At 51.0% G+C, this 23,244-nt stretch overlaps 1 protein-coding gene across 1 annotated transcript in view; it reads right to left on the bottom strand.

Annotated features, from left to right (window-relative positions):
- Positions 1–11,095, bottom strand: part of LOC140458823 (transcobalamin-1-like) — a 40,089-nt gene extending 28,994 nt beyond the window's left edge. Inside the window, exons 1-2 of the mRNA XM_072553477.1 lie at positions 10,824–11,095; positions 1,500–1,691 (exon numbers count right to left, since the gene is read on the bottom strand). Coding sequence (XP_072409578.1) covers positions 1,500–1,691; positions 10,824–10,893 — 262 coding nt within the window. The 5' untranslated portion in view covers positions 10,894–11,095. The remainder of the gene's footprint in view (positions 1–1,499; positions 1,692–10,823) is intronic.
- Between the last annotated feature and the right edge of the window lie 12,149 nt (positions 11,096–23,244).

Below are 23,244 nucleotides of genomic sequence, written 5' to 3'. Positions count from 1 at the left end.
GGAGGGTAAACATGTGAGTTGCTGAGAAATCATGGGAACAGGCCATTCGGCCCATCCTTTAACCCCTGCCTCTTTCCCACATTCTTCATCTCACTTGTCACTAGATCCTAAAGTTCCTTACTTCCTCATATGGTCATCCAACCTCCCCCTTCCCCTGCAAGTGCATCAGTATTATTGACTTGGTGCATCCCCTGTGGGAGGCAGGTCCACATTCCCCTTCTCTGGAACCCCCCCACCCCACCCAACCCCCCCCCCCCCACCCCCGCCTCTCCTGGGGAAGACTTCCCAGTCCTGCACATCATCCCAATGGTTCTGACTGTGGTCTCATCCAGGATTGGAGCCATTATGGCACAGTGGCTCAGTAGTTAGCACTGCTGCCTCCCAGCACCAGGGACCCAGGTTCGATCCTGCCGTCGGGCAACTGTCTGTGTGGAGTTTGCACATTCTCCCTGTGTCTGCGTGGGTTTCCTCTGAGTGCTCTGGTTTCCTCCCACAATCCAGGGATGTGCAGGTTAGTGTGGATTGGCCATGGGAAATTGTCCCATAGTGTCCAGAGATGTGCAGGTTAGGGTGGACTGTCCATGCTAACTTGTCCCATAGTGCCCAGGGATGTGTAGGTTAGGGTGGATTGGCCATGGGAAATTGTCTCATAGTGCCCAGGGATGTGCAGGTCAGGGTGGATTGGCCATGGGAAACTGTCCCATAGTGTCCAGGGATGTGCAGGTTAGGGTGGATTGGCCATGGGAAATTGTCCCGTAGTGCCCAGGGATGTGCAGGTTAGGGTGGATTGGCCATGGGAAATTGTCCCATAGTGTCCAGGGATGTGTAGGTTAGGGTGGATTGGTGAGGATAAAGGTGGAGTTATGGGGATAGGGTAGGGGTATGGTCTTTGGAGGGTCACTGAAGACTGAATGGACCGACTGGCCCCTTTTTGCACTGTAGGGATTCTATGATCTTCTCCAGACCCTCCGTACAGAACCCTCGCGTGGGGTTATCACCACACAATTAACCTCGAGATCTTGGCCACGTTCTGAGGGGCCAGGTTCAAATCCCTTGGCGGTAATTTCAATTCATTAAATAAACCCCGGATATTTAGGAATCAGCTGATGACCACAAAAGCATTATTGGAAAAAAGCCGTCTGTTACACCAATATCCTTCAGGGAAGGAAACTGCCATCCTTACCTGGTCTGGGCCTACACGTGACTCCAGACCCCACAGAGATGTGGTTGCCTCTTAACTTCCCTCTGAGCAATAAATACTGGTTAAGACAGTAATACCCAGCACCCATGACGGAACAAAGAGGGGGGGAAAAAATCACTCGATCGTTTATGACTTGTATTCCCATCAGATAAACAATTCCAGTCTTTCCCGATGGATTTTCACCTCAATGAAGGGGGGAGGGGAGGGAGGCACAGGGATGGAGAAGGGGTAGGAGGAGGGCGAACACAAGTACAGAGCAGATGGGCCCAACGGACTGGACCAGGTCCCCAGTACGTACCATGCTTCACTTTCTCAACTGCAGTCATCTTCAGTTGCTGGAGGAGCAGCACCTCTGTCGGCAGATGATGGCTGCTGGCCAGTCGTAACGCAAGGTGGACACTGGGGTTCGGAGGGCCCTCACTGGAGTGCACTGACTGAACCATGACCCTCAGCAGGGAGTTGAGAGTTTCCCTCTCTGACTCGGGCAAGTCTGAACAGGGAGAGACAAGAGCGAGGGAGGGAAGCAACGTCATTCCTCAACATTCAGGCGTGGAGAGCAGAGGGTACCCTACCAAGGGTAGGGGAAGGGGGAGCAGGGGCCATGTCACTTACTCCCACTGCCCCACTCTCTCCCCATAGCCCTGTGTCAATCCTCAAACTGGGTAAAAACAAGGACTGCAAAAGCTGGAGACCAGAGTCTCGATTAGAGTGGGTGCTGGAAGAGCACAGCAGGTCAGGCAGCATCCGAGGGGCAGGAACATCGACGTTTTGGGCAAAAGCCCTTCATCAGGAATAGAGGCAGAGAGCCTGAAGGGTGCAGAGATAAATGAGATGAGGGTGGGGGTGGGGAGAGAGTGGCACAGAGTACAATGGGTGAGTGGGGGAGGGGATGGAGGTGATAGGTCAGAGGGGAGAGTGGGAGTGGATAGGTGGAAAAGGAGATAGGCAGGTAGGACAAGTCATGGGGACGGTGCTCAGCTGGAAGTTTGAAACTAGGATGAGGTGGGGGAAGGGGAAATGAGGAAGCTGTTGAAGTCCACATTGATGCCCTGGGGTTGAAGTGTTCCGAGGTGGAAGATGAGGCGTTCTTCCTCCAGGCGTCTGGTGGTGAGGGAGCGGCGGTGAAGGAGGCCCAGGACCTCCATGTCTTCGGCAGAGTGGGAGGGGGAGTTGAAATGTTGGGCCACGGGGCGGTGTGGTTGATTGGTGCGGGTGTCTCGGAGATGTTCCCTAAAGCGCTCTGCTAGGAGGCGCCCAGTCTCCCCAATGTAGAGGAGACCGCATCGGGAGCAACGGATACAATAAATGATATTAGTGGATGTGCAGGTAAAACTTTGATGGATGTGGAAGGCTCCTTTAGGGCCTTGGATGGAGGTGAGGGAGGAGGTGTGGGCACAGGTTTTACAGTTCCTGCGGTGGCAGGGGCAAGTGCCAGGATGGAAGGGTGGGTTGTAGGGGGGCATGGACCTGACCAGGTAGTCACAGAGGGAATGGTCTTTGCGGAAGGCGGAAAGGGATGGGGAGGGAAATATATCCCTGGTGGTGGGGTCTTTTTGGAGGTGGCGGAAATGTCGTCGGATGATTTGGTTGATGCGAAGGTTGGTAGGGTGGAAGGTGAGCACCAGGGGTGTTCTGTCCTTGTTACGGTTGGAGGGGTGGGGTCTGAGGGCGGAGGTGCGGGATGTGGACGAGATCCGTTAGAGGGCATCTTTAACCACGTGGGAAGGGAAATTGTGGTCTCCAAAGAAGGAGGCCATCTGGTGTGTTCTGTGGTGGAACTGGTCCTCCTGGGAGCAGATACGGCGGAGGCGGAGAAATTGGGAATACGGGATGGCATTTTTGCAAGAGATAGGGTGGGAAGAGGTGTAATCCAGGTAGCTGTGGGAGTCAGTGGGTTTGTAAAAAATGTCAGTGTCAAGTCGGTCGTCATTAATGGAGATGGAGAGGTCCAGGAAGGGGAGGGAGGTGTCAGAGATGGTCCAGGTAAATTTAAGGTGAGGGTGAAAGGTGTTAGTGAAATGTGTTGATAAATTGCTCAACCTCCTCGCGGGAGCACGAAGTGGCGCCAATGCAGTCATCAATGTAGCGGAGGAAGAGGTGGGGAGTGGTGCTGGTGTAATTACGGAAGATCAACTGCTCTACGTAGCCAACAAAGAGACAGGCATAGCTGGGGCCCATACGTGTGCCCATGGCTACCCCTTTGGCCTGGAGGAAGTGGGAGGATTCAAAGGAGAAATTGTTAAGGGTGAGGACCAGTTCGGCCAAACGAATGAGAGTGTCGGTGGAAGGGGACTGTTGGGGACGTCTGGAGAGGAAAAAACAGAGGGCTTGGAGGCCCTGGTCATGGTGGATGGAGGTGTAGAGGGATTGGATAACCATGGTGAAGATAAGGCGTTGGGGGCCGGGGAAACGGAAACCTTGGAGGAGGTGGAGGGCGTGGGTGGTGTCTCGAACGTATGTGGGGAGTTCCTGGACTAGGGGGGATAGGACAGTGTCGAGGTAGGTAGAGATGAGTTCAGTGAGGCAGGAGCATGCTGAGACAATGGGTCGGCCAGGGTGGTCAGGCTTGTGGATCTTGGGAAGGAGGTAGAACCGGGCAGTGCAGGGTTCCCGGACTATGAGGTTGGAAGCTGTGGGTGGGAGATCTCCTGAGGTGATGAGGTTCTGTATGGTCTGGGAGATGATGGTTTGGTGAAGGGGGGTGGGGTCATGGTCGAGGGAGCAGTAGGAAGAGGTGTCCTCGAGTTGGCGTTTGGCTTCAGCGGTGTAGAGGTCAGTGCGCCAGACTACCACTGCGCCCCCTTTATCCGCTGGCTTGATGGTGAGGTAGGGATTGGAGCAGAGGGATTGGAGGGCTGCGCGTTGTGAGGGTGAGAGGTTGGAGTGGGGGAGGGAGGTAGACAGGTTGAGGCGGTTAATGTTCCGGCGGCAGTTGGAAATGAAGAGGTCGAGGGCAGGTAATAGGCCAGCGCGGGGTGTCCAGGTGGATGCAGTGTGTTGGAGGTGGGCGAAGGAATCCTCAGAAGGTGGACGGGAATCCTGATTGTCAAAGTAAGCTCAGAGGCAGAGGCAGCGGAAGAATTATTCGACGTCACAGCATGTATCAAACTCATTGATGTGTGGGCGGAGGGGGATGAAGGTGAGTCCTTTGCTGAGGACTGATCGTTCGTCCTCAGTGAGTGGGCGGTCTGGGGGGATGGTGAAAACTCGGCAGGGCCGGGAGCTGGGATCTGGTGTGGGTGTGGAGCTGGGAGTGGGGGCAGAGCCAGTAACTGGAGTGGGTGTGATGGTGGGGGGAATGGGGGTGGAGTCATGAGCTGGGGTAATGTTCCCCTCGGGGTTCTGGGGGGCGGGGATAGTGACAGTGGGATCTGTGGGGGGGGGCTGTCAGCAGACATGGCGTTGGTGGGGGGGTAGAAGTGGTAGCAAACACGGCAGTAGGGGTGGCGGAAGTCACTGAGCGTGTGACATCAGCGATAATGTGAGGGGCGGAAGTGATGTCACGTGTGGTGCATGAGGAATTGTGAGGGACAGAAGTGGCTGTGGAAGCGGCCATGATGGGGGCAGAAGTGACATCATCTATCACCGTGGGGATGGTAGCTGTACCAGCCACATGGCTAATGGCGACCGAGCAGTTCCAGAGGCTGGGGGAATCTTCTGGAATGTTTGAGGAGTGCTGGTTATGGAGGTGGGTATATAAAAGTTTGTTGCACTTACAGTTTTTGATGTTTGAGATGGAATTGAAATACTGTTTGTTGAGAGTATGAATTCTCCTGAGGATGTAGTACAGAGTGGGTCCTTTGCAATTCTGAGAGAGTGTGGCCCTCAGCTGGGGCAGGGCTGACTGGAGAGAGGTTAGGTGCCGGCGCATTGCTGCAAGCGTGGAGCAATGGAACTTGAAGGAGAACTGTTGCTGGTGTTTTTGAATCTGTAGTCTGTACTGTTTGTCCTGTTTGGGTCCGAACTCTGCTGGTTTAAAGGTGGTCTGGAGTCTGTGTGGGATGAGTACGTACACACACGCATGTATACAGACACATGTACATACACACATGCATGTACACACACACACACGCATGTACACACACATGTACGCACACACTCACACTTACACACGCAAGTATACACACGTACGTACACACACAAGTGCACACACATACACACACACGCATGTATACACACACATACATGTACACACACGTGCATACACACACGTACGTACACACACGCATGTATACACACACATACATACACACATGCACATATACACACACATACGTACACACATGCACGTATATACACACACACATACGTACACACATGTACATATACACACACACGTACGTACACACACGTACGTATACACACACGTACGTATACACACACGCATGTATACACACACATACGTATACACACACGCATGTATACACACACGTACATACACACATGCACGTATACACACACACGTACACACGCACGTATACACACACACGTACACACACATGCACGTATACACACATGCATGTACACACACACATGTACGTACACACACACACGCACGTACACACACATGTACGTACACACACACACATGCATGTATACACACATGTACATAGCGCACGTACGTACACAAACACACACATGTACGTACACACACACGTACGTACACGCACATACACACACATACATGTTCCCACTCTCCCATGTACAGGACAGTGTTGGAAAGATTAGGAGACAGTGAGGACTGCAGATGCTGGAGATCGGAGTTGAGAGTGTATTGCTGGAAAAGCACAGCAGGTCAGGCAGCATCTGAGGAGCAGGAAAATCAACGTTTCGGCAAAAGCTCTTCATCAGGTAGGCTTTTGCCCTAAACATCGATTTTCCTGCTCCTCAGATGCTGCCTGAATTGCTGTGTTTTTCCAGCACCACACTCTCAATGTTGGAGAGAATATCTGGGGAAGGATTGTTTAGGGTTCACCCTGTCAAGAACTCCAGAGAAAGTGTGGGGGGGAGAGAGAGAGAGCGAGAGAGAGAGAGAGAGAGAGAGAGAGGGTGGGCACTCAGTCATTTGGAGACAGTGCCTGGAATCCCTTCGATATCCAGGACTGTTCTCGACAGTGGTTCAGTAAGCTGAGTTTCATTTGTAATCATGAAAACAAAAATCACAATCACTGTAGGGAACACCTCTGATGTAATGTTTCTATCGGGACCCTGAGACCTTTTTTGGATAATACAACATTTGGATAATTGATATTTAGATAATCAAGGGGGCATCTCCAACAACACTCGAGAAGCTCGAAACCATCCAGGGACAAAGCAGTCCCCACACCCACAAACATCCCCTCCCTCCGCGACCGACGCTCATTAACAGCAGTGTATACCATCCCCTCCCTCCCTCCCCCACCGACGCTCATTAACAGCAGTGTGTACCATTCCCTCCCGCCCTCCCCCCAGCGACGCTCAGCAACAGCAGTGTGTACCATCCCCTCCCTCCCTTCCCCACTGGCGCTCAGTAACGGCAGTGTGTACCATCCCCTCCCTCCCCCGACCGATGCTCAGTAACGGCAGTGTGTACCATCCCCTCCCTCCCCCCACCGATGCTCAGTAACAGCAGTGTGTACCATCCCCTCCCTCCCCCCACCGACGCTCAGTAACAGCAGTGTGTACCATCCCCTCCCTCCCCCCACCGATACTCAGTAACAGCAGTGTGTACCATCCCCTCCCTCCCCCCACCGATACTCAGTAACAGCAGTGTGTACCATCCCCTCCCTCCCCCCCACCGACCCTCAGTAACAGCAGTGTGTACCATCCCCTCCCTCCCCCCACCAACGCTCAGTAACAGCAGTGTGTACCATCCCCTCCCCCCCCACCGACCCTCAGTAACAGCAGTGTGTACCATCCCCTCCCTCCCTCCCCCCACCGACGCTCAGTAACTGCAGTGTGTACCATCCCCTCCCTCCCCCCACCAACGCTCAGTAACAGCAGTGTGTACCATCCCCTCCCTCCCCCCCACCGACCCTCAGTAACAGCAGTGTGTACCATCCCCTCCCTCCCCCCACCAACGCTCAGTAACAGCAGTGTGTACCATCCCCTCCCCCCCCACCGACCCTCAGTAACAGCAGTGTGTACCATCCCCTCCCTCCCCCCCACCGACCCTCAGTAACAGCAGTGAGTACCATCCCCTCCCTCCCCCCACCAACGCTCAGTAACAGCAGTGTGTACCATCCCCTCCCCCCCCACCGACCCTCAGTAACAGCAGTGTGTACCATCCCCTCCCTCCCCCCCCCACCGATGCTCAGTAACAGCAGTGTGTACCATCCCCTCCCTCCCCCAACCGACGCTCAGTAACAGCAGTGTGTACCATCCCCTCCCACCCCCCACCGATACTCAGTAACAGCAGTGTGTACCATCCCCTCCCTCCCCCCACCGACCCTCAGTAACAGCAGTGTGTACCATCCCCTCCCACCCCCCACCGATACTCAGTAACAGCAGTGTGTACCATCCCCTCCCTCCCCCCCACCGATGCTCAGTAACAGCAGTGTGTACCATCCCCTCCCTCCCTCCCCCCACCGGCGCTCAGTAATGGCAGTGTGTACCATCCCCTCCCTCCCCCGACCGACCCTCAGTAACAGCAGTGTGTACCATCCCCTCCCTCCCTCCCCACCGAGGCTCAGTAACAGCAGAGTGTACCATCCCCTCCCTCCCCCACCGACGCTCAGTAACAGCAGTGTGTACCATCCCCTCCCTCCCCCCACTGACGCTCAGTAACAGCAGTGTTTACCAACCCCTCCCTCCCCCCCACCGACCCTCAGTAACAGCAGTGTGTACCATCCCCTCCCTCCCCCCAACGACGCTCAGTAACAGCAGTGTGTACCATCCCCTCCCTCCTCCACCGATGCTCAGTAACATCAGTGTGTACCATCCCCTCCCTCCCTCCCCCCACCGACGCTCAGTAACAGCAGTATGTACCATCCCCTCCCTCCCCCCCACCGACCCTCAGTAACAGCAGTGTGTACCATCCCCTCCCTCCCTCCCTCACCAATGCTCAGTAACAGCAGTGTGTACCATCCCCTCCCTCCCCCCACCGACGCTCAGTAACTGCAGTGTGTACCATCCCCTCCCTCCCCCCAACCGACGCTCAGTAACAGCAGTATGTACCATCCCCTCCCTCCCCCCCACCGACGCTCAGTAACAGCAGTGTGTACCATCCCCTCCCTCCCTCCCCCCACCGACGCTCAGTAACAGCAGTGTGTACCATCCCCTCCCTCCCTCCTCCCACCGACGCTCAGTAACAGCGGTGTGTACCATCCCCTCCATCCCTCCCCCCACCGACGCTCAGTAACAGCAGTGTGTACCATCCCCTCCCTCCCCCCACCGACACTCTGTAACAGCAGTGTGTACCATCCCCTCCCTCCCTCCCCCCACCGACGCTCAGTAACAGCAGTGTGTACCATCCCCTCCCTCCCCCCACCGACCCTCAGTAACAGCAGTGTGTACCATCCCCTCCCTCCCCCCCACCGACCCTCAGAAACAGCAGTGTGTACCATCCCCTCCCTCCCTCCCCCCACCGACCCTCAGTAACAGCAGTGTGTACCATCCCCTCCCTCCCTCCCCCCACCGACGCTCAGTAACAGCAGTGTGTACCATCCCCTCCCTCCCTCCCCCCACCGACACTCTGTAACAGCAGTGTGTACCATCCCCTCCCTCCCTCCCTCACCAATGCTCAGTAACAGCAGTGTGTACCATCCCCTCCCTCCCTCCCCCCACCGACGCTCAGTAACTGCAGTGTGTTCCAACCCCTCCCTCCCCCCACCGACCCTCAGTAACAGCAGTGTGTACCATCCCCTCCCTCCCCCACCGACCCTCAGTAACAGCAGTGTGTACCATCCCCTCCCTCCCCCCACCGACGCTCAGTAACTGCAGTGTGTACCATCCCCTCCCTCCCCCCCACCGACGCTCAGTAACAGCAGTATGTACCATCCCCTCCCTCCCCCCACCGACGCTCAGTCACAGCAGTGTGTACCATCCCCTCCCTCCCTCCCCCCACCGACGCTCAGTAACAGCAGTGTGTACCATCCCCTCCCTCCCTCCGTCACCAATGCTCAGTTACAGCAGTGTGTACCATCCCCTCCGTCCCCCCACCGACGCTCAGTAACAGCAGTGTGTACCATCCCCTCCCTCCCCCACACCGACACTCAGTAACAGCAGTGTGTACCATCCCCTCCCTCCCTCCTCCCACCGACGCTCAGTAACAGCGGTGTGTACCATCCCCTCCCTCCCTCCCCCCACCGACGCTCAGTAACAGCAGTGTGTACCATCCCCTCCCTCCCCCCACCGACACTCTGTAACAGCAGTGTGTACCATCCCCTCCCTCCCTCCCCCCACCGACGCTCAGTAACAGCAGTGTGTACCATCCCCTCCCTCCCCCCACCGACCCTCAGTAACAGCAGTGTGTACCATCCCCTCCCTCCCTCCCCCCACCGACGCTCAGTAACTGCAGTGTGTACCATCCCCTCCCTCCCTCCCCCCACCGACGCTCAGTAACAGCAGTGTGTGCCATCCCCTCCCTCCCCCCACCAACGCTCAGTAACAGCAGTGTGTACCATCCCCTCCCTCCCCCCCACCGACCCTCAGTAACAGCAGTGTGTACCATCCCCTCCCTCCCCCCCACCGACCCTCAGTAACAGCAGTGTGTACCATCCCCTCCCTCCCCCCACCGATGCTCAGTAACAGCAGTGTGTACCATCCCTTCCCTCCCCCCCACCGACCCTCAGTAACTGCAGTGTGTACCATCCCCTCCCTCCCTCCACCGACCCTCAGTAACTGCAGTGTGTACCATCCCCTCCCTCCCCCCCACCGACCCTCAGTAACAGCAGTGTGTACCATCCCCTCCCTCACCCCACCGACCCTCAGTAACTGCAGTGTGTACCATCCTCTCCCTCCCCCCCACCGACCCTCAGTAACTGCAGTGTGTACCATCCCCTCCCTCCCCCCCACCGACCCTCAGTAACAGCAGTGTGTACCATCCCCTCCCTCCCCCCCACCGTTGCTCAGTAACAGCAGTGTGTACCATCCCTTCCCACTGCAACAGGGAACCAGAGGGCACAGAATGGTGACAGAGAGTCAGGGCAGAGGCAAAGGTAGAGGCAGAGAGAGTAGCAACGTGAGAGGGAGAAGTGGGGGGGGGGTGGAGAGAGAGAGAGAGAGAGAGAGAGAGCACAAGCGTCTGGAGCCCAGAGTAGCTCAGTGAGTAAGCAGTCAGCTTAGAGAGGCAGTGAGTTGGAGAAGCAGCAGCTCGGAGGCAAAAGAGCAGGAGAGGAGACAGGGAGCAGAGGATGCTGACGGGGGAGAAAGAGAGAGAGAGAGGGGGAGAGAGAGAGAGAGGAGAGGAGATGAAGAGTGGAGGATTGTGACAGAGAGTGAGGGAGAGAGTGAGGAGACAGAGAGCGGAGGATGGTGACAGAGAGAGAGAGAGAGAGCAGGTGAGGAGACAGAGAGCGGAGGATGGTGACAGAGAGTGAGGGAGAGAGGGAGGGAGAGAGAGAGGAGACAGAGAGCGGAGGATGGTGACAGAGAGAGAGACGGAGGGGGAGAGAGAGAGACAGCCAGAGGGGATTTCACTTACAACCACAGGATAAGGACGTTAGCACCAACAGCAATGGCAGTGACATGGGGTTCCATCTGGACATGGTCATCTGTTCTCTGCACAATCCCAAAAAAACCCAAAAGGTGCAGGGGTGACTGTGAGTCTTTTCCTTCTGCAGGCACGGGTGGGGGGAGGTGGTGTCGGGGTGAGGGTGCAGTATGACTCCAGAGTCTCTGTCCCAGAGGTTGCTTGATGTGACCCTAAATGATTCGAGAAGCTGTTCCCAGTGCAATGAGCGACAGAGAGAGGGGGAGGGGAGCTGAACTCCCGGTGTGACTCGATCCCAGCGATTGCTCAATGTTTTTGCTCAAGGACATTAACAAAAAAGTCATCACTTTGTCCAGATGTTGGGTAACTTGGAAATCGATCCAGCCAAAAGCTAGCAAGGCAACTTGGCATGGACATTTCAGGAAATCATTAACAGAGGCTTCAGCTGTTCTTCTGTAATGGAGCGAGAGAGAGAGAAAAAGAGAAAGAAAAAGAGAGAAAGAAAGAGAGAGAGAGAGAGACAGACAGAGAAAAAGAGAGAGTGAGAAAAAGAGAGAGAAAGAAAGAGAGGACATAGAAAAGTACAGCACAGAACAGGCCCTTTGGCCCACGATGTTGTGCCGAGGTTTAATCCTAATGTAAAATATAATAACTTAACCTACGCACCCCTCAACTCACTGCTCTCCATGTGCATGTCCAGCAGTCACTTAAATGTCCCCAATGACTCTGCTTTCACCACTACAGCTGGCAATACACTCCATGCATTCACAACTCTCTGTGGATAAAACCTACCTTTGACATCCCCTCTATACCTTTCTCCTAATATCTTACAACTATGAGCCTTCATGCCAGTCAATCCTGCCCTGGGGAAATGTCTCTGGCTAATGTCTCTATCCATGCCTCTCATTACCTTGTATAACTCGATAAGGTCTCCTCTCTTCCTGTTTCTCTCCAGAGAGAAAAGTCCGAGCTTAGTCAACCTCTCTCCATAAGACAAGCCCTCCAGTCCAGGCAGCATCCTGGGAAACCTTCTTTGCACCCTTTCCAAAGCCTCTGTATCTTTCCTATAGTAGGGCGACCAGAACTGGACACAATATTCCACTTGTCGTCTCACTAGGGTCTTGTAGAGCTGTAGCAAAACCTCGTGGCCCTTAAACTCAATCCCCCTGTTAATGAAAGCCAAAACACCATACACTTTATTAACAACCCTGTCCACTTGGGTGGCAACTTTGGGGGATCTATGCACTTGAACACCCAGATCCCTCTGTTCCTCCACACTGCCAACAATCCTGTCTTTAATCCTATATTCAGCATTCAAGTTTGACCTTCCAAAATGCATCACTTCACATTTATCCAGGATGAACTCCATCTGCCATTTCTCAGCCCAGCTCTGCATCCTGTCTATGTCGCGCTGCAGCCTGCAATAGCCCTCGATACTATCGACAACATCTCCAAACTTGTGTCATCTGCAACTTTACTAACCCACCCCTCAACCTCCTCATCCAGGTCATTTATAGAAACTACAAAGAGCAGAGGCCCAAGAACAGAGCCCTGTGGGACCCCACTCAACTCTGACCTCCAGGCAGAATACTTTCCATCTACAACCACTCTCTGCCTTCTGTCAGCCAGCCAATTCTGAATTTGGATAGCCAAATCTCCCTGTACCCCATACTTCCTGACTTTATGAATGAGCCTACAGTGGGGAACCTTATCAAATGCACCACATCCACTGCTCGAACTTTGTCGACCTGTCTTGTCACCTCCTCAAAGAACTCAATAAGATTTGTGAGGCATGACCTGCCCCTCACAAAGCCATGCTGACTGCCTTTAATCACGCTATGCTTTTCCAAATAGTCACAAATCCTATCCCTCAAAATTCTTTCCAAAATCTTGCTGACCACAGACATAAGACTGACTGGTCTGTAATTGCCAGGGATTTCCCTATTACCCTTCTTGAAAAGGGGAACAACATTCACCTCCTTCCAACCCTCCGGTACAACTCCCATGGAGAGTGAGGAGGCAAAGATCTTCGCTAGCGGTTTAGCAACCTCCTTTCTCTCTTCCTGGAGCAGCTGAGGATAAATCTGGTGTGGCCCTGGGGACTTATCAATCTTCATGTTTGCCAACATTTCCAGCACACCAACTTCATCAATCTTGAGCTGGTCAAGCCTGTCTCCCAGCTCCTCAAAATTCTTATTCACAACAAGATCCCTTTCCTTCGTGAAAACTGAAGCAAAAAAACTCATTTAGGGCTTCCCCTATCTGCTCAGACTGCACACACAAGTTCCCTCCACTATCCCTGATCGGCCCTACCTTCTCCCTCATCATTCTCCTATTCCTCACGTATGAGTAAAATATATTTGGGTTCTCCCTAATCCTTCCTGCCAAGCCTTTCTCGTGTCCCCTCCTGGCTCTCCTTAGTCCATTTCTGAGCTCCTTTCTAGTAAGCCTGTAATCCTTTAAAGCTGTGCTTGATCCTTGCTTCCTCCATCTTACATAAGCTGCCTTCTTCCTTTTGACGAGAAGCTCCTCTGTTCTCATCATCCAAGGGTCCATAATCTTACCCCTTCTTACCTGCCTCAGAGGAACAAATTTGTGCATCACTTGCAACAACTACTCCCTAAATAGTCTCCACCTGTCTGCTGTGCCCTTTCTGTGGAACAACTGCTCCCAGTCTGTACTTCCCAACTCCTGTCTGATATTGTCATAATTTCCTTTTCCCCAATTAAATATCTTCCCTTGGTAACTGCTCCTTTCCCTCTCCAAGGCAATGGGAAATGTGAGGCAGTTGTGGTCACTGTCACCAAAGTGTCCTCCCACCGCGAGATCTGACACCTGTCCTGGCTCGTTGCCGAGCACCAAATCCAAAATGGCCTCTCCCCTCGTCGGCCTGTCTACGTACTGAGTAAGGAAACCCTCCTGAACACACCTGACAAAAACGGCTCCATCCAAACCATCTGCACTAAGTGGTTCCAGTTGATATTGGGAAAGTTGAAATAACCCATAATAACAACCCTGCTACATCTGCATTTTTCCAGAATCTGCCAGCCTATAAGTTCCTCGATCTCTCTACTGGTATTAGGGGGTCTGTAGAAAACCCCCAATGAGGTGGCTGTTCCCTTGCTGTTCCTAACCTCCACCCCATACTGACTCAGGAGACAAACCTTCCTCAGCAACCTTCATTCTGTCACTGTGATGCACTCTCTGAGTAGCAATGCTACACCCCCTCCTCTTTTTCCACCCTCCCTGTTCTTTTTAAAAGTTCTAAACCCTGGAACATCTGGCAACCTGCCCCTGTGAAACCCACGTCTCTGTTATGGCCACAACGCCGTAGCCCCAAGTACTGATCCATGCTCTAAGTTCATCACTCTTTTATTTCTGACACTCCTTGCGTTAAAGCAGACACACTTTAACCAATTGCTTTGTTTCATCACATGAAAAACCTTCATGATAGATTCACTACATCCTGTCACTGCCCCATCAACAACTACCTCCCCTCTCAGACATGTGGCTCTGATTCCCACCCCCCCCCCCCCCCCCCTGCCAAACTAGTGTAAACCCTCCTGATCTACACAAGCAAACCTCCCACCCAGGACATTTGTGCCCCTCCAGTTTAGGTGCAACCTGTCCTTAATGTACAGGCCCCACCTTCCCCAGAAAGAAGCCCTCCCTCCTGCACCAGCCTCGCAGCCACGTGTTAAGCTGCATTCGCTGACTGAGGGAGAAAGCGAGAGAATGAGAGAGAGAAAGAAAAGCGAGAGAAAACAGAGAGAAAGAGAGAGAAAGGGACAGACAGAGAGAGAGAGAGGGCTCAGTAACCATTGGCCATTCATGGTTCAGGGTCAACGATGGTCTCTCACACATTTACAAACAAAGGGATTACTGCTCTGAAATCAACTTCCATAATCCAAGCTTTCCTCAAGGTTGGATGTGTGTAACCCAGAAACACCAGATCCCAGTTTAACCACAGCAGGATCCCCCAAACACCAAGGTGACACTGGCCGGATCAAGGCTTGACCCACGGTATTCCTCCAGGGAAGAAAACATTACAAACAAGGCGCTCATGGAGAAATGTGCCGCTGATTTTATTTGAGATGGGAACGTGGGACAGTTGAAGCTCATCCTGACAATTCACCGGTGGGCCTGCACATCGATGGATAGCCAGGAGTTATTAAACAAACTGGGTTTAAGTAAAAAAATCCCATCCTGAAAGATGTACCTCTGGCAGAGGTAGCAACTCCCTCGGCAGTGCCCACTCCCTCGGCGCTGACCCTCCGACAGTGCGGTGCTCCCTCGGTTCTGACACTCCGAGTGTGCGCCGCTCCCTCGGCGCTGACCCTCTGACCATGCGGCACTCCCTCAGCGCTGACCTTCCGACAGTGCGGCACTCCCTCGGCGCAGACCCTCCGACAGTGCGGCACTCCCTCGGCCCAGACCCTCCAAGCGTGCGGTGCTGACCCTCCGAGTGTGCGGCGCTCCCTCTGCACTCAGCCTCCAAGCGTGCGGTGCTCCCTCGGCGCTGACCCTCCAAATGTGTGGCGCTCACTTGGCGCTGACCCTCCGACAGGGTGGCGCTCCCTCGGCGCTGACCCTCCGACAGTGCCCACTCCCTCAGCACTGACCCTCCGACAGTTCCCACACCCTCAGCACTGACCCACCGACAATGCGGCGCACCCTCGGCACTGACCCTGCGAAAGTTCCCACACCCTCGGCACTGACCCTCCAAGAGTTCCCACTCCTTCAGCACTGACCCTCAGACAGTGCGGCCCGCCCTCGACGCTGACCCTTAGACAGTGCGGCACTCCCTCGGCGCTGACCCTTAGACAGTGCGGCACTCCCTCGGCGCTGACCCTTAGACAGTGTGGCACTCCCGCGGTGCTGACCCTCCGACAGTGCAGCGCTCTCTCGGCACTGACCCTCCGACAGTGCAGCGCTCTCTCGGCACTGACCCTCCGACAGTGCAGCGCTCTCTCTGCACTGACCCTCCGACAGGGCGGCCCACCCTCGGCACTGACCCTCCGACAGGGCGGCCCACCCTCGGCACTGACCCTCCGACAGTTCGGCACTCCCTCGGCACTGACCCTTGAAAAACCATAATTCTCATTCTTTCAGTTTAGCCGGGTGGTCAGTGACTGAATATACTCATAATGAGACAGCCAAATGCTAATTTGCGCAGAAGAGCATGGGTTTATTACATCAATACCTAAAAAAATACATATGACAAGTCAGAAATCATAACATAACTTCACAATTGTTATCGGCCAGACCAAATTCCCTTCAAATAAAACAAGGAGACAGTCTAGAAAGTAACATTTATATTTATTTTAAGGCATATGTACGGGTCTGTGTTCCAGGTGTAATTCGACTTGTTAACTTATTGGAATTAAGCAAAACATACTTAATTCCTAACCTATATTTATAATTATATTTATAACTCTATTGTAAAATGTAACAGAATAATGGAGTATTGAACTACAAAACAGCAACTGTTCCAATATAACCTCATTGTATGAACACACCCTTGGCAAAGGCAGAGTCAGTAAAATCAATTGTCTCACACACAAAGCTGGCAGCATAGAGACACCAGTTTTTACCATCTAACAGAGAGAGGAATAACAGTGTCATGATCCCTTCAAATCCTGAAAGCTAACACCCAATCCCTGGCTCTGTGAGAGCCTGACACTGCCTATTCATGCTGCTTCTCCTGTTCCAACTTCAAAAAAAAACAACCCCAAGGCCTCACTATCTCAGTACTGGTCTGGAACAGATTGCTCGGTATTTCAGTCTCAACCTCTCTTCATTAAAGAAAATACCTGGACAAAATCATTTCCACAGAACTGACAGCTAGAAGCAATCTTCTTCTACTTTTGGATTCAGGTTCACAATTAATAACAATATATTACTAATTTTACATCAGGGGATAGTGAGGACTGCAGATGCTGGAGATCAACCCCCATTCCATCTTCCAGTGGCAACACTGCACCAGCATTGAGGTTGCTTGTGTTGCTGGGTTGGGCAGAGTAGTTGAAGATTGGGAAATGGGAAGTTAGAATTCGGTGTTTGCGAAATTGTAAAATTGTAAAACAGGGGAGAAAGCATTTTGTGCATAGAAGATGGTGTTTTTCTCGGTACTGAGAGCTGAAATAGATGTGTCTGAGTTGCTCCAAAGTTTATAGGAACAGAGAGAGCCCAAATTTAAATGTTTTATATTAAAAGGCCCAGCAACAGGTTTTTATCAATACAATAGTCTTTTTAAATTTAGCCAATCGATTTAAACCAGATGCTTAGTTACCAAAAACCAATTAAATTTAAATCTGATAGTTTAGACAACATGAGCTCAATCCTATTGTAAGTAATTGATATGTCATCGATGGCACAAAAGAAAGGAGCAATTGGACAGAGCCCCAGAGCTAACTGTCAGCTACTAAGAAATAACAGATCTCAGCTCTGAGAGAAAGCACTATCTACTTACCATGTTCCTACCACATACCATCTGAAGTCCTGACAGAGAAAACATTCCTGACAGAAGGATCAGTGGAGAAGATACAGAATGCTCTTGGATGACGGGTAACCTGGCTGTAATTTTGAGAGACTACATTCTATTGTTTTGTTATATGAGTGGGACTCATATTTATTGGAACACCATAATATTAGAATCTTGTGTTATTTGGGAATAGTTAGAGGGGAATTCTTCAGTCTGTTAGTAGTTTAGTTAATTTGTTCCCTATTAGAGTTAAGTAAACAAATTATTACATGTAGATTGTAAAGTGAGCATAGGAGATTTCTTTTACTTAACAACGGGAAGTTGGTTAAAAAGTGGATTAGATCCATTCTGATGCTCCCTTTAATAGACTATAGGGTGATTCTGTTTCATTTTTCCGAGGGATGGAGTGTCAACTTTTGCTTTATGACCCTTGCATCTGCAGACGATTGAAATGACTTTGCACAATTCAGTACTGCGACAATTAATGCTTTTAATTTGTCAAAAACATCCTGTCCTTCCACTCTGAATTCAACTTATTTGTCTCTCATTCACAAATTTGGCACCACAGGTCTGAAACTGAGAACGAGTTTCCAAAAAAAATTGACTCATGCAGATACCTTGCAGAATTTTGCATTTTGTCTTCAGGATGTATTTGAGAAGCACTAAATAGTCTTGCACAGTCCGATGTCTAAGTCACGAATCCTCCATTGGTAGTTAATCCATTGACTGTCCCAGGTTTTCTCTCCTTTGAGCAAATTTTAAGGGAATGTATAACATTTGGGGGGTGATTCCTGTTGATTCTCAGAAGGTAAACTGGAGTTTAGAAAGATTCTCTCGATCTGTGTTGCCCCCACACTGAGGGCGCCTGAGTCTTGATCAGTTGAAGCATTCCCATACACAGCCTCGTCATCAAACTTGCAGTTTATGTAGGTATCGTTTTCTTGATGTGCAAGGCAATGATGACTCAGTTTTATTTCCACAACATCCCGTCCGAATGAAAACAGAAATAAGCAGCAGGGTAACCAGAGTGATTAGTGTTCAATATTATAGAAATTATACCGACCAGAGGTCCATTAATTATCAATGCTGAACGGTGTGGGGATTGATTATCGATACTGAACGGTGTGGGGAATGATTATCGATACTGAACGGTGTGGGGAGTGATTATCGATACTGAACGGTGCGCGGATTGATTATCGATACTGAACGGTGTGGGGATTGATTATCGATACTGAACGGTGCGCGGATTGATTATCGATACTGAACGGTGTGGGGATTGATTATCGATACTGAACGGTGTGCGGATAGATTATCGATACTGAACGGTGTGCGGATTGATTATCGATACTGAACGGTGTGCGGATTGATTATCGATATTGAACGGTGTGGGGATTGATTATCGATACTGAACGGTGCGCGGATTGATTATCGATACTGAACGGTGTGGGGATTGATTATCGATACTGAACGGTGTGCGGATAGATTATCGATACTGAACGGTGTGCGGATTGATTATCGATACTGAACGGTGTGCGGATTGATTATCGATACTGAACGGTGTGGGGATTGATTATCGATACTGAACGGTGCGCGAATTGATTATCGATACTGAACGGTGTGGGGATTGATTATCGATACTGAACGGTGTGCGGATTGATTATCGATACTGAACGGGGTGGGGAGTGATTATCGATACTGAACGGTGCGCGAATTGATTATCGATACTGAACGGTGTGGGGATTGATTATCGATACTGAACGGTGTGCGGATAGATTATCGATACTGAACGGTGTGCGGATTGATCATCGATACTGAACGGTGTGGGGAGTGATTATCGATACTGAACGGTGTGGAGATTGATTATTGATACTGAACGGTGTGGGGAGTGATTATCGATGCTGAATGGTGTGGGGATGTATTATCGATACTGAACGGTGTGAGGATTGATTATCGATGCTGAACGGTGTGGGGATGGATTATCGATACTGAACGGTGTGGAGAGTGATTATCGATGCTGAACGGTGTGGGGATTGATTATCGATGCTGAATGGTGTGGGGATGTATTATCGATACTGAACGGTGTGAGGATTGATTATTGATACTGAACGGGGTGGGGAGTGATTATCGATACTGAACGGGGTGGGGAGTGATTATCGATGCTGAACGGTGTGGGGATTGATTATCGATGCTGAATGGTGTGGGGATGTATTATCGATACTAAACGGTGTGGGGATTGATTATCGATACTGAACGGTGTGAGGATTGATTATCGATACTGAACGGTGTGAGGATTGATTATCGATGCTCAATGGTGTGGGGATGGATTATCGATACTGAACGGTGTGGGGAGTGATTATCGATACTGAACGGTGTGGGGATTCATTATCGATACTGAACGGTGCGGGGATTGATTATCGATGCTGAACAGTGCGGGGATTGATTATCGATACTGAACGGTGTGGGGAGTGATTATTGATACTGAACGGTGTGGGGAGTGATTATCGATACTGAACGGTGCGGGGATTGAATATCGATACTGAACGGTGCGGGGATTGATTATCGATGCTGAACGGTGTGGGGAGTGATTATTGATACTGAACGGTGTGGGGATTGATTATCGATGCTGAACAGTGCGGGGATTGAATATCGATACTGAACGGTGCGGGGATTGATTATCGATACTGAACAGTGCGGGGATTGATTATCGATACTGAACGGTGTGGGGAGTGATTATTGATACTGAACGGTGTGGGGATTGATTATCGATACTGAACGGTGCGGGGATTGAATATCGATACTGAACGGTGCGGGGATTGATTATCGATGCTGAACGGTGTGGGGAGTGATTATTGATACTGAACGGTGTGGGGATTGATTATCGATGCTGAACAGTGCGGGGATTGATTATCGATACTGAACGGTGTGGGGAGTGATTATTGATACTGAACGGTGTGGGGATTGATTATCGATACTGAACGGTGCGGGGATTGAATATCGATACTGAACGGTGCGGGGATTGAATATCGATACTGAACGGTGCGGGGATTGATTATCGATACTGAACAGTGCGGGGATTGATTATCGATACTGAACGGTGTGGGGAGTGATTATTGATACTGAACGGTGTGGGGATTGATTATCGATACTGAACGGTGCGGGGATTGAATATCGATACTGAACGGTGCGGGGATTGATTATCGATGCTGAACGGTGTGGGGAGTGATTATTGATACTGAACGGTGTGGGGATTGATTATCGATGCTGAACAGTGCGGGGATTGATTATCGATACTGAACGGTGTGGGGAGTGATTATTGATACTGAACGGTGTGGGGATTGATTATCGATACTGAACGGTGCGGGGATTGAATATCGATACTGAACGGTGCGGGGATTGATTATCGATGCTGAACGGTGTGGGGAGTGATTATTGATACTGAACGGTGTGGGGATTGATTATCGATGCTGAACAGTGCGGGGATTGAATATCGATACTGAACGGTGCGGGGATTGATTATCGATGCTGAACAGTGCGGGGATTGAATATCGATACTGAACGGTGCGGGGATTGATTATCGATGCTGAACAGTGCGGGGATTGATTATCGATGCTGAACAGTGCGGGGATTGAATATCGATACTGAACGGTGTGGGGATTGATTATCGATGCTGAACGTTGTGGGGATTGATTATCGATACTAAACGGTGTGGGGATTGATTATCGACGCTGAATGGTGTGGGGATGGATTATCGATAGTGAACGGTGTGGGAAGTGATTATCGATGCTGAATGGTGTGGGGATTGATTATCGATACTGAACGGTGTGGGGATTGATTATCGATGCTGAATGGTGTGGGGATGGATTATCGATACTGAACGGTGCGGGGATTGATTATCGATAGTGAATGGTGCGGGGAGTGATTATCGATACTAAACGGTGTGGGGATTGATTATCGATACTGAATGGTGTGGGGATTGATTATCGATACCGAACGGTGGGAGGATTGATTATCGATATTGAACTGTGTGGGGAGTGATTATCGATACTGAACCATGTGGGGATTGATTATCGATATTGAACACTGTGGGGATTGATTATCGATAGTGAACGGTGTGGGGAGTGATTATCGATACTGAACAGTGTGGGGATTGATTATCGATACTGAACGGTGTGGGGATTGATTATCGATACTGAACTGTGCGGGGATTGATTATCGATACTGAATGGTGCGGGGATTGAATATCGATACTGAACGGTGCGGGGATTGATTATCGATGCTGAACAGTGCAGGGATTGAATATCGATACTGAACGGTGCGGGGATTGATTATCGATGCTGAACAGTGCGGGGATTGATTATCGATACTGAACAGTGCGGGGATTGAATATCGATACTGAACGGTGTGGGGATTGATTATCGATACTGAACGTTGTGGGGATTGATTATCGATACTAAACGGTGTGGGGATTGATTATCGACGCTGAATGGTGTGGGGATGGATTATCGATAGTGAACGGTGTGGGAAGTGATTATCGATGCTGAATGGTGTGGGGATTGATTATCGATACTGAACGGTGTGGGGATTGATTATCGATGCTGAATGGTGTGGGGATGGATTATCGATACTGAACGGCGCGGGGATTGATTATCGATAGTGAATGGTGTGGGGAGTGATTATCGATACTGAACGGTGCGCGGATTGATTATCGATACTGAACGGTGTGGGGATTGATTATCGATGCTGAATGGTGTGGGGATGGATTATCGATACTGAACGGTGCGGGGATTGATTATCGATACTGAACGGTGTGCGGATAGATTATCGATACTGAACGGTGCGCGGATTGATTATCGATACTGAACAGTGTGGGGATTGATTATCGATAAAGAACGGTGTGGGGAGTGATTATCGATACTGAACGGTGTGGGGATTGATTATCGATACTGAACACTGTGGGGATTGATTATCGATACTGAATGGTGCGGGGATTGATTACCGATAGTGAACAGTGCGGGGAGTGATTATCGATCCTGAACGGTGTGGGGATTGATTATCGATACTGAACGGTGTGTGGATTGATTATCGATGCTGAACGGTGTGGGGATTGATTATCGATACTGAACGGTGTGGGGATTGATTATCGATACTGAACGGTGTGGGGAGTGATTATCGATACTGAACGGTGTGGGGATTGATTATCGATACTGAACGGTGTGGGGATTGATTATCGATGCTGAATGGTGTGGGGATTGAATATCGATACTGAACGGTGTGGGGAGTGATTATCGATACTGAACGGTGCGCGGATTGATTATCGATACTGAACGGTGTGGGGAGTGATTATCGATACTGAACGGTGCGCGGATTGATTATCGATACTGAACGGTGTGGGGATTGATTATCGATACTGAACAGTGTGGGGATTGATTATCGATACTGAACGGTGTGGGGAGTGATTATCGATACTGAACGGTGCGCGGATTGATTATCGATACTGAACGGTATGGGGATTGATTATCGATACTGAACGGTGTGGGGAGTGATTATCGATACTGAACGGTGCGCGGATTGATTATTGATACTGAACGGTGTGGGGAGTGATTATCGATACTGAACGGTGCGCGGATTGATAATCGATACTGAACGGTGTGGGGATTGATTATCGATACTGAACGGTGCGGGGAGTGATTATCGATACTGAACGGTGCGCGGATTGATTATCGATACTGAACGGTGTGGGGAGTGATTATCGATGCTGAACGGTGCGCGGATTGATTATCGATACTGAACTGTGCGGGGATTGATTATCAATACTGAATGGTATGGGGATTGATTATCAATAAAGAACGGTGTGGGGAGTGATTATCGATACTGAACGGTGTGGGGATTGATTATCGATACTGAACGGTGTGGGGATTGATTATCGAT

The sequence above is a fragment of the Chiloscyllium punctatum genome, chromosome 34, assembly GCF_047496795.1.
Source record: "Chiloscyllium punctatum isolate Juve2018m chromosome 34, sChiPun1.3, whole genome shotgun sequence".
Lineage (NCBI taxonomy): Eukaryota > Metazoa > Chordata > Chondrichthyes > Orectolobiformes > Hemiscylliidae > Chiloscyllium > Chiloscyllium punctatum.
Note: the sequence above shows the minus strand (reverse complement) of the source record. Positions and strands in the feature narration are given on the sequence as shown.